Source organism: Aspergillus puulaauensis, chromosome 5 (genome assembly GCF_016861865.1).
Source record: "Aspergillus puulaauensis MK2 DNA, chromosome 5, nearly complete sequence".
Taxonomy (NCBI): Eukaryota; Fungi; Ascomycota; class Eurotiomycetes; order Eurotiales; family Aspergillaceae; genus Aspergillus; species Aspergillus puulaauensis.
The window spans coordinates 3,920,510-3,934,568 of record NC_054861.1 but is presented as its reverse complement, the minus strand read 5'-3'; the positions used below and the strand labels follow the sequence as shown (position 1 = coordinate 3,934,568).

The 14,059-nt window shown below is 51.5% G+C and overlaps 10 protein-coding genes across 10 annotated transcripts; 5 read left to right on the top strand and 5 right to left on the bottom strand.

Annotated features, from left to right (window-relative positions):
* Positions 1-109: 109 nt before the first annotated feature.
* APUU_51528A (MBL fold metallo-hydrolase) lies at positions 110-1,328 on the top strand (the record flags this gene model as incomplete). The annotated part of the gene is made up of 3 exons (XM_041706646.1): positions 110-459; positions 519-671; positions 734-1,328. 3 exons carry the CDS (start codon positions 110-112, stop codon positions 1,326-1,328), a joined length of 1,098 nt encoding a protein of 365 aa, XP_041559011.1.
* Positions 1,329-1,526: 198 nt separating this feature from the next.
* Positions 1,527-1,922, bottom strand: APUU_51527S (cupin domain-containing protein; the record flags this gene model as incomplete). The annotated part of the gene is made up of 1 exon (XM_041706645.1): positions 1,527-1,922. The coding sequence occupies one exon, from the start codon at positions 1,920-1,922 to the stop codon at positions 1,527-1,529; it is 396 nt and encodes a 131-aa protein (XP_041559010.1).
* A 444-nt stretch (positions 1,923-2,366) lies between these two features.
* Positions 2,367-3,494, top strand: APUU_51526A (uncharacterized protein; the record flags this gene model as incomplete). The annotated part of the gene is made up of 4 exons (XM_041706644.1): positions 2,367-2,391; positions 2,438-2,814; positions 2,867-3,373; positions 3,426-3,494. The coding sequence occupies 4 exons, from the start codon at positions 2,367-2,369 to the stop codon at positions 3,492-3,494; spliced, it is 978 nt and encodes a 325-aa protein (XP_041559009.1).
* A 529-nt stretch (positions 3,495-4,023) lies between these two features.
* On the top strand, positions 4,024-5,271 carry APUU_51525A (SMP-30/gluconolactonase/LRE family protein; the record flags this gene model as incomplete). Its single annotated transcript, XM_041706643.1, has 1 exon — positions 4,024-5,271. One exon carries the CDS (start codon positions 4,024-4,026, stop codon positions 5,269-5,271), a length of 1,248 nt encoding a protein of 415 aa, XP_041559008.1.
* Positions 5,272-5,643: 372 nt separating this feature from the next.
* APUU_51524S (alpha/beta hydrolase) lies at positions 5,644-6,570 on the bottom strand (the record flags this gene model as incomplete). The annotated part of the gene is made up of 1 exon (XM_041706642.1): positions 5,644-6,570. The coding sequence occupies one exon, from the start codon at positions 6,568-6,570 to the stop codon at positions 5,644-5,646; it is 927 nt and encodes a 308-aa protein (XP_041559007.1).
* Positions 6,571-7,087: 517 nt separating this feature from the next.
* Positions 7,088-8,365, bottom strand: APUU_51523S (uncharacterized protein; the record flags this gene model as incomplete). The annotated part of the gene is made up of 2 exons (XM_041706641.1): positions 7,088-7,612; positions 7,679-8,365. 2 exons carry the CDS (start codon positions 8,363-8,365, stop codon positions 7,088-7,090), a joined length of 1,212 nt encoding a protein of 403 aa, XP_041559006.1.
* A 687-nt stretch (positions 8,366-9,052) lies between these two features.
* Positions 9,053-9,454, bottom strand: APUU_51522S (cupin domain-containing protein; the record flags this gene model as incomplete). The annotated part of the gene is made up of 1 exon (XM_041706639.1): positions 9,053-9,454. One exon carries the CDS (start codon positions 9,452-9,454, stop codon positions 9,053-9,055), a length of 402 nt encoding a protein of 133 aa, XP_041559005.1.
* A 394-nt stretch (positions 9,455-9,848) lies between these two features.
* APUU_51521A (NAD(P)-dependent oxidoreductase) lies at positions 9,849-10,885 on the top strand (the record flags this gene model as incomplete). The annotated part of the gene is made up of 2 exons (XM_041706638.1): positions 9,849-10,055; positions 10,130-10,885. 2 exons carry the CDS (start codon positions 9,849-9,851, stop codon positions 10,883-10,885), a joined length of 963 nt encoding a protein of 320 aa, XP_041559004.1.
* Positions 10,886-11,206: 321 nt separating this feature from the next.
* Positions 11,207-12,605, top strand: APUU_51520A (zinc-dependent alcohol dehydrogenase; the record flags this gene model as incomplete). The annotated part of the gene is made up of 5 exons (XM_041706637.1): positions 11,207-11,357; positions 11,425-11,716; positions 11,785-11,796; positions 11,868-12,301; positions 12,367-12,605. 5 exons carry the CDS (start codon positions 11,207-11,209, stop codon positions 12,603-12,605), a joined length of 1,128 nt encoding a protein of 375 aa, XP_041559003.1.
* A 432-nt stretch (positions 12,606-13,037) lies between these two features.
* Positions 13,038-13,810, bottom strand: APUU_51519S (uncharacterized protein; the record flags this gene model as incomplete). The annotated part of the gene is made up of 3 exons (XM_041706636.1): positions 13,038-13,302; positions 13,357-13,394; positions 13,487-13,810. 3 exons carry the CDS (start codon positions 13,808-13,810, stop codon positions 13,038-13,040), a joined length of 627 nt encoding a protein of 208 aa, XP_041559002.1.
* Positions 13,811-14,059: the final 249 nt, after the last annotated feature.

Sequence of the window (14,059 nt, the reverse complement as noted above, 5' to 3'; positions counted from 1 at the left end):
TCCTCGGCTACCTGTAAAGAGTCTAGTTGCTACATGATGTTGCGGTATTAAACTTGGTCCCCCGATAAGACAGAGAACACGGTGTGTTGCTGTTCCCATCCTCACCGACATGCCAGACTTTCCATCCCACACTATCCCGCCTGGGGCTACAGCCAGGGTATGTCTAATTGACACAACCACTACTATCGACAATGTTCCCTTTGCTCGCCTGCTGGAGCCCCCCATTGAGGGCGTTAATAAGATTCCTATTCTACGCACCTATTCCTTTTTCGTGGAAAACTCTCGCGGACGTAAAGTACTGTTTGACCTGGGTGCTCGAAAGGACCTCAAAAACCTGGCACCGTCAGTCCGCAGTATGCTGGATACCGTTGACTGGGTAGTGAAGGTAGAGAAGAATGTGCTCGACATCTTACAGGAGAACGGATATGAGGGTAAAGAATTCGAGGCCATAATTTGGAGGTATGTCCTCAAGCCAACAGAGTCGTAGTTTGTTGCCGCAGCGCTGACAATATGGCTAGCCACCATCATTGGGACCATATCGGGAATGTGGCCCCCTTCCCAAATAGTGTCAACCTGGTTGTTGGGCCCGGGTTTACAAAAGCATACCTACCTGGGCCGTCCACCCTCGATGATTGCCCGGTTGATTCCCCCATTCCGATGTCAGATTACATGTACGCATATCTCAGCCCTGCCACCCACCCCTTCGACGGAATTGCTGATTACATTTCTGCAGGGGAAGGGAAATGGTTGAAGTTGATTTCAATGGGCCTCGCTCGCTGAAAATCGGGCGCATGAGGGCTCATGATTACTTTGGCGATGGGTCGTTCTATCTTCTTGATACTCCAGGACATTCGATCGGCCACTTATCCGCCGTTGTGCGCACCTCAACCAGTCCGGATACGTTTGTCATTCTGGGCGCCGATGCTATCCATGAAACCGGCGAACTGCGTCCCTCTCAATACCTCCCAATCCCCGAAACACTCCATCTTGCCCATTTTTCGAACCCGCAGCAGAATATCTTCTGTCCTGGAGACGCGGTCCATGAATTACAAGCGTCAAGAGGCCGGAAACCCACAGACGCATTATTCAACCCAACAGCAGGATATAACATGCCCGATGTACACAACACCATTCGAATGCTCCAGGAGTTCGATTGGAATGAGAATTTCTTCTTCATCTACGCCCACGATGGATCCATCAAAGGAGTCGTGGATGAGTTTCCAATGCCCCTTAATGATTGGAAAGAAAAAGACTGGGGACGCCTGACGAAATGGAGGTTTCTGGGACACTACGTGCCCTGTTTGAGATCAATTGCTGCGAGCCCCTAATCTCAAATTTGTACATTGAACACGTTCAATAGGAACTTCTGCATTTCAGCTAACTTTTCGGCGCCTTTTCGTAAAATATCTGTCCATAGCATTCCTGAACCAGGCAGCAGAAGAACTCCATGTGAAGAAAGTAATGATTGACTTCACAGCTATATATAAAGGTCGAAGTCCTCGTATTCTCATCATCCTATCCGGACACTACTCAGCTTTACTGTAATCTTCATCCGGAACCGCTTCATGCCACTCAGCCTTGCCAAAGCCAATTGCTAGGTGCGTCATATAGCTCCCAGCACTTGCCCCATGCCAGTGCGTGGTGCCGGGAGGGCACCAGACCAAATCCCCAACTTTCACCAGCTGAGGCTCCTCACCCTTGTCGCAGATCCAGCCTGATCCTGCAATTATTTGAAGAAATTGCCCGTGTTCATGTGTGTGCCAGTTGGTACGGGCGCATGGAGTGAATGTCACATTTGCCATGGTAAGTTTGCCATCGGAGAATGCGCTGTCCACCCAGACGTCACCCGTGAACCGATCGGATGGCGCTTTGCTGGTTGTTTTCCCCGTGCCGCGGGAGTTACGGATGATTGACATTGGCATTGTTGCGGGTGTGCCTTGAGCAACAGGAATATTGTGGGTGGTGATAGGGTAAGAATAGTCAAGATGCAGCTCTATAATGTTGCAGGTCGGCAGTTATCTGGTGGGGAGAGGGCCGCGCAAACAGAATCTCGTGATATCTTTGGATTCAAGTCTTGATGAAAAAACAGGACTGGGACTTTCAGATGACTTCTTTAATCAGTTGGAGATAGACCAACCGGAGATTGGCACCAGCCTAGCTACAGCCCCCGGGCTCGGACGTCGATCGCCGCTGATACAGCAATCTTCGGAGATATACCTCCTTGCGCTTGCGTAGGTTTGATAGCCACCATGGTGTGACCTAGCCTATAATTCAATGAACATCGGCGCATTTGTTCCTGACCGCTTAGTGATTGATGATAATCTGGCAATAGCTTCTATCATACGCCGAATCCAAGCAAGCTCAACATGGCGGATGACATTGGCTTCATTGGTAGGTTGCTTGGTCTCTCTAGCGTGATCGACAACTGACGTACCAGGAATCGGAAATATGGGGTACGGGATGGCAGGGAATATTCGGAAGAAAATGCCCAGTGGCGCAACCCTCTATGTCAATGATGTGGTCCTACCAACGTGCGAACGCTTTGTGAGGGAATTCGGCGGATTTGGCCCAATTATAATCGGCGAGACTCCAAGAAAGATCGCTGAGAAGGCCAAGACGATTATCACCATGCTGCCTGCTGGTATCCAGGTGAGACAGGTTTATCTGGAGGGAAATGCGTCTTTCTTGCAGGCCCCAGCAGACAAAGATCGCCTCTTGTTGGAATGCAGTACGATTGAGGTCAATACAGCCAAAGAAATCGGAAGAACAGTCCTGGAGGCTGGGAAGGGCACGTACATTGATGCTCCTGTCTCGGTAAGGTCTCACACATGAAGGTGTAGTATGGTCGGCTAAACCATTCCAATAGGGCGGCGTCAAAGCTGCAGCTGCTGGCACATTGTCATTCATGGTTGGCGCTGACGGGCCCGGAGAGCAGGATAGCAGTCCCATAAATCGACGAGCTTTTGATATGATCTCTATGATGGCTGACCCGGCCAAGGTTATCTTCGCCGGTCAGCTCGGGACGGGCTTAGCTGCCAAGATTGCGAATAACTACATTGCTTTCTGTACATCCCTTGCCACAGCAGAAGCAATGTCAATTGGAGTGCGCAGCGGGGTGGAGCCGAAGACGTTGTTTAACATCATCAGAGCGTCCACGGGAGATTCATGGCATCTGGGTATCAAGCCATGTATTCCGGACATCGTCCCTACTGCTCCATCTAGTAATGGGTACGCCCCTGCGTTCAAACCCTTTATGGTGGTCAAGGACCTGGGCCTCGCTCTTGAAGCAGCACGAGAGACGGGGATTGAGCCGCGGTGCGCCACAGCGGCGCTTGAGACCTACAAAAAAGCATCGCAGCTCACACGTTATAAGGTAAGCTCACTTATCAGCCTGGCCTATTCAACCTATCTCATGAAAATCACAGGACCTCGACTGTACAGCCGTCTGGCTTCTCATCAACGAAAAGGCCTCACCAAATCCGGGGACACAGTAGAACCCCGTGTTATTGAGGAAAGTCTAATTTTCCTCATAGGAAATCGAGTATGGTAGCTGCTGGGATTTATTTCATAGCCTATATTAGTATTATTACCATCATATTATTACCATCACGGTGAAAAGCAGTTGGGTTGTTTTTTGAAGACAAAGGTGGACACTATATGTTACGTTCTGGCGACGGAAGCAGTGCAGGGAGGCATTACAACGCCCTGCAGATATACAAACCTGTTCTATCCCCCGCCTGATCAGCATCTATCCCCCGCCTGATCAGCATATGTCCGGTACGCCCCTCGTGAGGAAAGGCGTTTTGACTGCTTTAGGTTCACCGATATTTGGACCCAAGGTTTTGCTAGTCGGTAATGCGTCACCGAGATCACTGAAATACCATCTGCAATGGAGTCTATTATCTATATAAACACCATGGATAGACCACGCTTGGTTCCGCGTACTGTTTATTGCATTAATACAACGCCGCGGCTATTTGACCTGTTACCGTATATCAGTTCGAAGGAAGCAAGTATTCCACCATGAAAGCGAGTTACTTTACTATGGCAACTATGCTGTGCGCCCAGGTGCGCGGACGAACAGCGAATGGAGTATTTCTTCCAGCAGAGTTGGCCTACAGCTTGCCTCAGCCGTTCCAGGGTCCGGAAGCGCAAAATGGTAACTTCAGCACCAACTTCGTGAACACGCAAACACAAAACACCTCAGTGAACCGACTCCTGAGAGACGCTCGTGCGGCGACTTACTACGCGTTCGACGAAGAGTTCTACGCCATTCTTGGGGGACAACACCCGCCGCTTTCCGAAATCGGTTCACAGGACCCCGGTTCTGCATTCGAAGCTGGTGTGTGGGTACCCGAGCTCAACGAGGTCTGGTTTACCAGCATTGGAAGTTCACCCCCTACGTATATCAGCATCCTGGATCTCGAGACCCATAGTGTCAGGCGGCCGGAGATTCCCGAACTTCGCGACGTCAACCCAAATGGAGGGTATTATTTCAATGGGCTAGTCTATTTCGCAATTGCGGGCAACGAATCAGCGCTAGCGGGTGCAACTGGGATAGTGTCTGTCGATCCTAAAACATACAAGGTGACGAGCATTATCAATAGTTTCTTCGGACTCGTCATGGTCAGCGTCGACGACCTAGCATGGGTCAAACCGAACGCCTCTGCCGGGGCAACCTCTTGTGCCGTGCCGGGGGAATACAACCTGTTCTTCTCATCATTCGACTTCGGATCCGAGGGGGTGTTGGGATTTGCGCCCACTGTGCTACCGAATGCTGTGTGGCGGTTCTCCCCGCAGACAAAATCCTTGCAGGGGGTGATATCGCGCGCGGATATCCTAAAGCCCAATGGTCTGCGGACCGACCCAACTGGATCGTACCTCTACGTTACAGATGCTGCCTTTCCGTTTAATGTTGGTGGCGGAGCGAATAGCTCTGGTTCTGGGGCCATCTACCGTTATGATCTCGACCGCTTCTGCACCCCGGTGAACAAACAGATGGTGGCAATTGTCCGCAGTTATGCCGATGGAATGCACATAGATGACTACGGGCGCATTTGGACGGCGGAATATGACGGGGTTATTGTCAGAGATCCTCGCGGAAAGGTATTGGGTGTCTTCAATGCCGAAGCCCTACTCGGCGTCGAGATTGCTCCTATTGCAAACTTCGCGCTCGCTGGCGACAAACTTGTGATTTTGGCTGTAGATCGGATCTATATTATTGAACTTGGTCAGAATGTGACCACGCCAGAAAGGTTCTCTATACCGTGAGAGGCGGCGCACAGTCGAGTGAGTCGGAGCGGCGGCTATCGAGAATCAGCGTGGTTCGTATGCTAGCAAGCAAATCTTTAATTACATTACACGGCCTTGAGTAGTAATTCTCTCTAACCCTAACTATCCTAACCTTTAATTATAAACTACATCCGTAATCCCTAGTCCCGAACCACCCTAATCAAGCAGTTAACAAGTGGTTAATAAGTGTATAAAAATTAATTATTGTGATAACTGTGTAATATATTCCAACTCATGCGAGCTTAAGAAACGCCAATTTTGAGACCCCCACTTGCAACCACCTATTCTGTCTTGTATTTTCAATGTTGGGTTTTGATAAAACAAGATACACGACAACACTGCCAATTGCCTTCAGGCTTTCGGCCTCGCAAAAGAAGCGGCGCATTCCAAAGCAAATCCGAAGCACCTTGCGTACCATCCATGCGACCAGTAGCTCAGTTCGATATTGTGTGGTGCCCCTAGAACGATACTGCCCTCAACCCTCTCACTGCGCGTAAAGGCACCAACGATCTCGGCCAAGTGTTCATGATTTGCCTTCCAAACGGTGTCCCGGCCAGCGAGCGCCCACATCACCGGCACCTTGACCGCGGCGGCCAGTTCTCTCCAACCTGGATGCCAGACGTCACGAATAGATTTGAATTCTTCAACGGTCGTCTTGTGATTCAGCCTGTGGCTGTGTTCATAGACGGCTGGATCAGCTAGTCCTTCTTGAAGCAGCATTTTGTCTTTCACTCCCGGCGGCAGAAACAGAGCTGGAATGTCCTCTCCATCTTGCAGCGGCTCGCTCGGCATCCAGCCCTCCTGGGTCCCAAACCCAGAGCAAATAACCCCACACAGTGGGTACCGCGGCTGCGACTCGGTTGCATACAAACCGGCAGCTATAATCGCACCCGTAGTGGCAATGCTGTGGCATAAGAGGACGACGGAGTTGCACCCGTGGGGTTCCCCAAATTCGGACCACACCGTTGGGAGAATGTTCCGATGCAGCGAGCGACCGTATTCCTGGGCAAAATTCGAGTGGCTTGGAATGGGATAGAAAGACGTTGAGTCTTGGTAACCGGGACGATTAGGCGCCACACATGGAACTCCCAGGGCGTTGCTGGTAAACGAAGCGCCGTATTTGGCATCAACATCGAAGTATTGCGAGTCATATGTACCTCCATGGAGGAGAATGACAAGCGGGCGGTGTTCCCCAGCGTTGGATGAGCGGGCTGGAATGTTATGCAGTCCCGTCAAAACTGCGTCGTTGGGAAGAATGGTTCTGAAAGGCTGCATCATGAGTCTTTGCAATCAACCGGAATTCTTGCATATGCTGTGAATGAATCTGTGGCCGGTCTCCCAGGTAAAGCGCGATGAAGCTACCCCACTGCCAACAGGCTCAGAGAACTGCGATAATATACGTGTTCTGAAGGCTTGCCATGACCACCCATCGCCAGAAGTGTCGGTCTAGTCACTCCTCCTGGCTTCTTCCTCGGACAAAGTGTTGCGGGGCAAATGCGCGGTCTGCCAGCCTCCGGCCGTAGTTCTCCGGATGTTGGATGGTTTCTGCATTCTTATGAAATTTACGAATTACGGAACATGGACTGACAAAATATGGAATAAACATGCTAGCCCGCGGTGCGGCAAGTGCAGCAGTTTAGCTAAAGTAGACTGACACAGATACGGCTACTTCCGAACGTCGTCGTCTAATTGTCAATTAACTCATTTCTTAACTAGTCACAATCCACAGCGAGTTGCAGGGCGGGACCAGGGCTAACGGAGACAGTTGTATGGAGACACATTTAATCGTCGTTCTCTAAAGCCTTTCAATTTCAACGGCTGTACCGACCAACTGCTGAACAACGTCGCCCTTCGCCCCCCTTCTCACAAGACTTTCCACAATACGCTCCTTGTCTTCAGCTGTCATGTGGCCAGCGCCAAGGGCAACCTCATCGCCAAATAGTCGTGACACTTCCTCTAGGGGCAGGTTCTTCGTCTCCGGCAATAGAAAAATGATGACGGGCAATGACACGACGGTAATGCAGATGAAAACCAGATTGTACCTCCAGCCGATTTGGTTGAACGCAGTAGCAGCAACTTCATTGTAGACCAGCGCCGCGCTGAACCAACCGGATATCGAGAAGCTGATGCCCGTTGCCCGCATGAACAGAGGGAATATCTCCCCCACGTAGATGTAAGACACTGCGTCGACGAATATGCCGAAGCAACCCAGAAAAAGGAACGCAAATGCCAGCGCAGCGCCGCTTCCGACCTTGCTCTCTTGCGAGCTGTAGACACTCATCAATCCCGTATATATGGAAAGCGCAACCACGGAGGAGACCTGTACATGGTTAGTGTCAACAGGTAGAGCCATCAGCGAACTGCGAGCTTTTGCAGTGGAACTTACAAATCCAATCTTAAACATCAGGACTCTACCAAGCCTGTCGACAATCAGACTACCGATGAGGTTTGATATACAGGACCAAGTGAGCCAGATTGCGTAGATAAGTAGTTGAACGTCGCTAGGTATACCGAGCATTGTGTATAGCATCACCGAGTAGTTGTTGATTACCGTGACCCCAGAACTCTGGCACAGGAACTGTATGAAAAACCCCGTCAGCAAGCGCCTTCTATAAGACGGTATTTGCAGCATTGATATCAAGCTCCGCGACTTGGCCTTCTCTAGTTCAATCTGGGCGAAAATTTGGATGAGCTCTTCGCGGGCAACAGTGTCGTCGCTATCTCCAGCAGTCTGGTGAAGCCTTTTCAGGGTTCGGAAGGCAAGGTCTGTTTTGTCGTTCAGGACCAGCCACCGTGGCGATTCCGGTAACCAGGGGGTCACAGCCAGGAGAATTGCGGGGCTGACAACTTGGAGACAGAGCAATAATCGCCACTGAATGTCGTGGTTTGGTTCATAATAGCAACCGTAGCCTGCCCACCCTGCGAAGGCAAACCCAGCGCTGAGCATCACGCCATGGGATCCCACCATGCGGCCGCGTTGCTTGGGTGGTGACACCTCGGCCTGATAGAGAGGGATGCTACAATTTACCATGCCGGCTCCCAGGCCAGTTAAAAAGCGCCCGACAAGCAACATTGCAATGTGCGTTGCTGCCCCTTGTAGGATACTTCCGATGACGCAGGTCACGCAGGTTAGTTGGATGTTGCGGATCCGTCCGATTCGGTCAGGGAGATATGCGACGATAAAACATCCCATGAAGCCTCCCCCGAAGAAAAGGCCGTTTTGAGCTGCCCGCCCTGTCTCAATACACACTTGACAAGTAGTCGGTCTTTCTTTGCCACTCACCTCCAATTATCTGGTTGACTTGTGCACTCTGGGACTGCAATGATATGTTGAAATACGCAAAGAAAGACGGGAGGCCAAAGACCCCTCCCACCACTGCATTGCTGAACCCAAAGGTAAACGATCCCAAGGCTGCCACGAAGACAATGACAAAGTTGAATACATTACCCGTGTTGGAAGCCATCATTCCCGTGTTTGCAAGCAGTGAACTCAACGAAATAGTGCTAGGAGCTGTCTTGGTTTAGGTAGCTGAGCGGCATATATGTCAACAGCCTACCAGAAACAGAGAGAAACTGTGGGGAAGCGCAAAGCCGGGGACGCGGGGTATCATTTTTCTATTCGGTACTATAGTGTGCCATACATAACAGAATCCGGGGTACAGGCTACCACCGGATGTGTAGGGAGGAAACGCTCAGGCGCAGATACAGCTCCGTCCACTAAATTCAACTCGTAGACCCAAGCTCGATAAGCCTCATCACCCTAGTCATTTTTACTCGCATAATCGACCTCCGAAACAGGCTCCAACCACTCAGACTTTCCAAAGGCAATCGCCAAGTGTGTCATGTAGCTGCCATCATCGCCACCATGCCAGTGCGTTGTCCCCGGGGGACACCAAATGCTATCTCCGACGTTTACCCTCTGTGGGTTCCCACCCCTGTCACATATCCACCCAGAGCCGGCCAAGATCCGCAGAAACTGTCCCCTTTCATGCGTGTGCCAATTGGTATGGGCACAGGGTGTGAAAGTGACATTGCCGACCCATATCGAGCTGTCGGCGTAGGCCACATCCGCCCAAACATCGCCGGTAAAGTACTCAGGCGGGCCTTTGGCTGTTGTCTGGCGTCCCGTGCCGGTGGAATTGCGAATTATTGTTATTCCCATTTTTGGTTTGGCTATCTGAATGACGGTCCGGGTGGGAGATCAATTTTGGCAGCTTGGAGAAGGTGGCAGTTGAGGATTAATTGAAATAGTTTATGGCTCTCCGGAGTTAAAGAAACATTGGGGTCGTCGAGACAAGCAACATGACATTTTTCCAATCCCTTTATAAGCAGTTCTGCCCAGCGGACCTTGACATGGCAGCTCGGCACTGCTATCGCCCACTGACCGTCGCGTCGGACATGAACGCGCGGTGCGGTGGTCGTTTTCCATGTCCCTTTCCCCGAGGCGAAGGTCATAGACGGGACTTATAAAGTGAAACGCAACGCAGATACAAAGACAATACACGGCCAAGATACTTGGATTGATCGACCCATCTAGAAATATTGACCTCAGCAAAATGTCTGCTACGGGGGATGCCAATATCGGGTTCATCGGGCTCGGCGCCATGGGACGTGGCATGGCTGCCAACCTCGCCAAACGGCTTTCCGGAGACTCCAAGATCTATGTCTACGACGTGGTTGACGGGCTGATGGATGACTTGCATTCCGAGCACCCCGATACTGTGCGCAAATCGACGAGCGCGAAAGAAGTATCCGAAATATCTGTCGGTCTCTTCCCATCATGGAACTTTCCGCAAGGGGCGCGATCAGAGTGCCCATTGATCTGACCGAGTTCCAGGATATCATATTCACCATGGTCCCAGAAGGATCACACGTGCGAGACGTATACCTGAGCACGCCACACGGCATATGTGCTGCTGATATATCCAACAAGGTTCTTGTAGATTGCTCGACGATTGACATTGCCACCTGCTTGGCCGTCAGAGACTATATCGCGACAAACTTCCCGTCCGCTCGATTCTACGACGCACCTGTCAGTGGTGGAACAATCGGAGCAGACAACGGCCAGCTTTCCTTCTTTCTCGGATGCGGCGAAAATGACCCAACGCTGCCCCACCTGCAAGGCATTTTGGCAAACATGGGGCAAAAAATCATTCCCTGCGGCGGGCCGACGTTGGGACTGGCGGCCAAGCTAGCTCACAACTATCTTGGAGGAATAATATTCATAGCTGGCTCCGAGGCGATGAATCTGGGGATGCGAGCGGGCCTGGATGCGCGCGTGCTCGCCAATGTATTCTCTGCCGGCGCAGCGCAGAGTACAATTATGGACCGCTTCAACCCAGTTCCGGGGGTTCTCCGCGACGCTCCTTCATCAAATAACTACGTCCCGGGGTTTAAAATACAGTTACATTGCAAGGACTTTGGATTGGCCATTGACATGGCAAAGGAGGTCGGGTCAAGGCTGGCGCTGGGCGATGCTGGATTGCAAACCTTCAAAGGGGCCAGCGGCGATCCGCGATGCAAAGATCTAGATTCCTCGGCCGTGTACAGGTATCTGGGTGGTGTTGAGGACTGGCCTGGCAGGTTTATCTGATTGTTAGTCTCGTCCGAGGTAACACCAACAGTAGGGTTCTCCATCTCGCTACTCAAAACAATAAAGAATGTCACCAATCGGACACAATTCTAGGGCCGAGGATCAGAAATCCTGTCCGGATCTGCCCCCTCAGTGGACGGCAATAGTCGTAGTCCCCATCGGAGAACAACCTCCGACAGGGCCTCCCTGACTACCCACTTCGAAGCGGCTGTCTGTAACCCCAATCCAAAGCGTTCTTCTGCTACAGTGGCCATAAAAGGGTCAAATAGTCTGACCTAATACCAAATGTGAAGTTACCCATCCGCACCGGAATTCGCCACAATGTCCTATCTGTTCCGTTCTAAAGTCGCCGAGAAAGATGAAAAGCCAGCGCCCACCTTTAACATCCCCAAGGAGTGCAAAGCTGGTGTGATTGTGAACGAGGGGCCCGACTTTCATGTAGAGGTCCAGATGGTTCCAGTTCCTGACCCAGGTAGGTCCCACATGCAGCGCATCCGCGTGTTTGGGTCTCAGTCACCCCGTATGCTCACAATTCTAAGGCCCCGACGAGCTATTAATACGACTGAATGCCACGGGGATATGCTACTCAGACCTGCATTTCGCCATGGCGGACTTGGGAACCCCTCCGATGTCAACCTTTGGGGTCCGGTCGCCAGGCCACGAGGGAGCCGGTGTAGTGGTGAAGGTGGGATCCAATGTGACCAATTGGAAGGTTGGGGAGCGCGCCGGCATGAAACCACGGTGGTCGGTTTGCGGAGACTGCGAGCTTTGCTTGGACGACAAGGAGTCCTACTGTCGCAAGGCGGTGCTTTGTGGGCTTCATAAAACAGGGTGAGCAATCCTCGGTGAGGGCGGCTGGATGCTGCGAGATGAAGATAGTCTGACACAGTCGAAATTAGTACCTACCAGCAGTATGGCCATCCATTCGGCATCAATTGGAGACTATGCACTCCCGCAATCGTTAACTGATGCAATTCGGCAGATATATCACCTCGCCCGCCCATTATACGCAACGCATTCCAGAGGGAGTGGACGATTACACAGCCGCCCCGATCATGTGTTCCACAGGCACAATGTATCGTGCCCTGAGACAGGCAAGTCTCAAAGTGAATAACTGGGCAGTGTTTCCTGGCGGAGGTGGTGGCGTTGGCATCCAAGGTGTGCAGGTGGCAGCAGCGATGGGTTTGCGGCCCATTGTGGTCGACACAGGTGTCGAACGGCAGAAACTAGCCCTTGAAAAGGGTGCAGCAGCTTTTGTCGATTTCAAGGCCTCTCCTGATCCCGTTGCGGATGTGATTCAAATTGCCGATGGTATTGGAGCCCATGGGGTCTTTGTCACGGCTGGTGGATCATATCCAGACTCCATAGCCTATTCTGGCACCAGAGTCGGCGCTGTGGTTACGTGTGTTGGGCTTCGTGAGTCTTTGATATCCGTCTAGGACCCGATCTCGCCGCAGGGACAGGCTAACCGCGTACTGCAGCACGGAAGGACGGTGTCACTGTCGGTGCCGACCCCAAGAAATATATTACCCAAGGTCTGACCATCCGGGGCTCTGTCGTCGGCGGCCGTAGCGATATTGCCATGGCCTTGCAGTACGCTTCTGCGGGCAAGATCGCCGGCGACCATACGTTATATTCTATCGATCAGCTGCCAGAGGCGGTCGAGAAGGTTAGACGAGGAGAGGCAGTCGGCAGGGGAGTGGTGGATTTCAACCTCTGAAGAGAATGTGTATGAATATCGCGACTCTTGCCGTCACCACCAACCAAGTCCGTACGCTTTATGGTCATGTTGATATGGAGAGCAGCACCGGTCACATCCAGCGGCTTTTTAAGTAGTATAAGTCATTTAAGTTAGTTATATCAGACAGTTATACAGAGGTGCATTTCCATCACTCCTACTCTGGATTCTCTGAGCGAACCTCGGTGCTCTTTTACTTGCGTGCGATCACGGTACGTTATCTACGCGAATCAACCCTGAGCCTCAGCCAAAACTGTATATGGCATGTCAAAGATCCCGGTTATCATATTAAAACCACCGAGGACTATTTAGAATGCGCTAACGGAAATCTTTCGGGGAGGGTCTGTCATAGCATTGCAACCCTGGTCCTTAGTAATGCCCGCAAGACGTCCTCTAGTTTCAAATATATTCACATCAACGATCATGAGCATAGACGAGCTTCATCGTCCTGGCCTTCATCGATCTAACCTTAGAAAACACCCGTTTAGCGAACTCGGTTTCAATGCTGTCTTTGGTAATCTGGCCACCGAGTCCCTCAAGATGTCGAAACTCATGAATTATCATGAGAGGAGCTGGGTCATCAACCTGTCCCTCCTGTACACCCTTTAGGCGGTACAACGTGGTGCGTAGGTATCCCGGATGCTTCGCCATCATCGGGGCATGATCTTCCCGATAGAACCTGAATTTCCATGTCAGCCATTCGAGTCCTCGTGGGTATCAGGCCAGGACATACTCGATATATTCGTCAATATCGGCCGGGTCGGCTTCAGCCTGAAGGATAAATGGGCCCGGCGTATCAATAGGGTTGTCAGCTCCATTTCCAATAGTACGCGCAAAGTAATTCTCCCAAACGACTAACCGACCGGACCCAACCCAAGTGGATCGAATGATTCAATACGTTCATATGATCTGCTATCGACCGGTGACGCGCTAAGCTGTGTCAACGCATGCAGGTCGTCCCTTTGTAGGCATCGCAGATTTTCACTTTCTAGGAGGATGAGCGAGGTGCTATCATCGGGGGGTAGGCGTCCCATGGGGTTCGGGATTATATTGTACGCCGCCGCTCGAGAGCCAGGCGCATCACTTGATAGACTCGCCAGGAAGCCCTCTTTGACGTATTTTTCCCATTGAGGGTAGGCGTCTGGCGCGGGACCCAAGAAAACCGCTTGTGAATATGGTGCCGGCATGATGATGATAAAGGTCATGCCTTGGGTGAATGATTCAATGTTGCTGTACAAGTAGTTCTTCGCCCGCACTTGTATCATATCATACTACATAGAGGTACATATAATACATATATGATCCGCGCCAACCTTGCCGCAACTCGAGTTCCAGGATGTCGGCCTTCGGCGGTGGATGTCCGGTTGGCACCGAAACAGATTGACGTAGCCCAGCGAATGCTTACCCTCCCCATCCAGGAAACGGGTGTGCTGTCT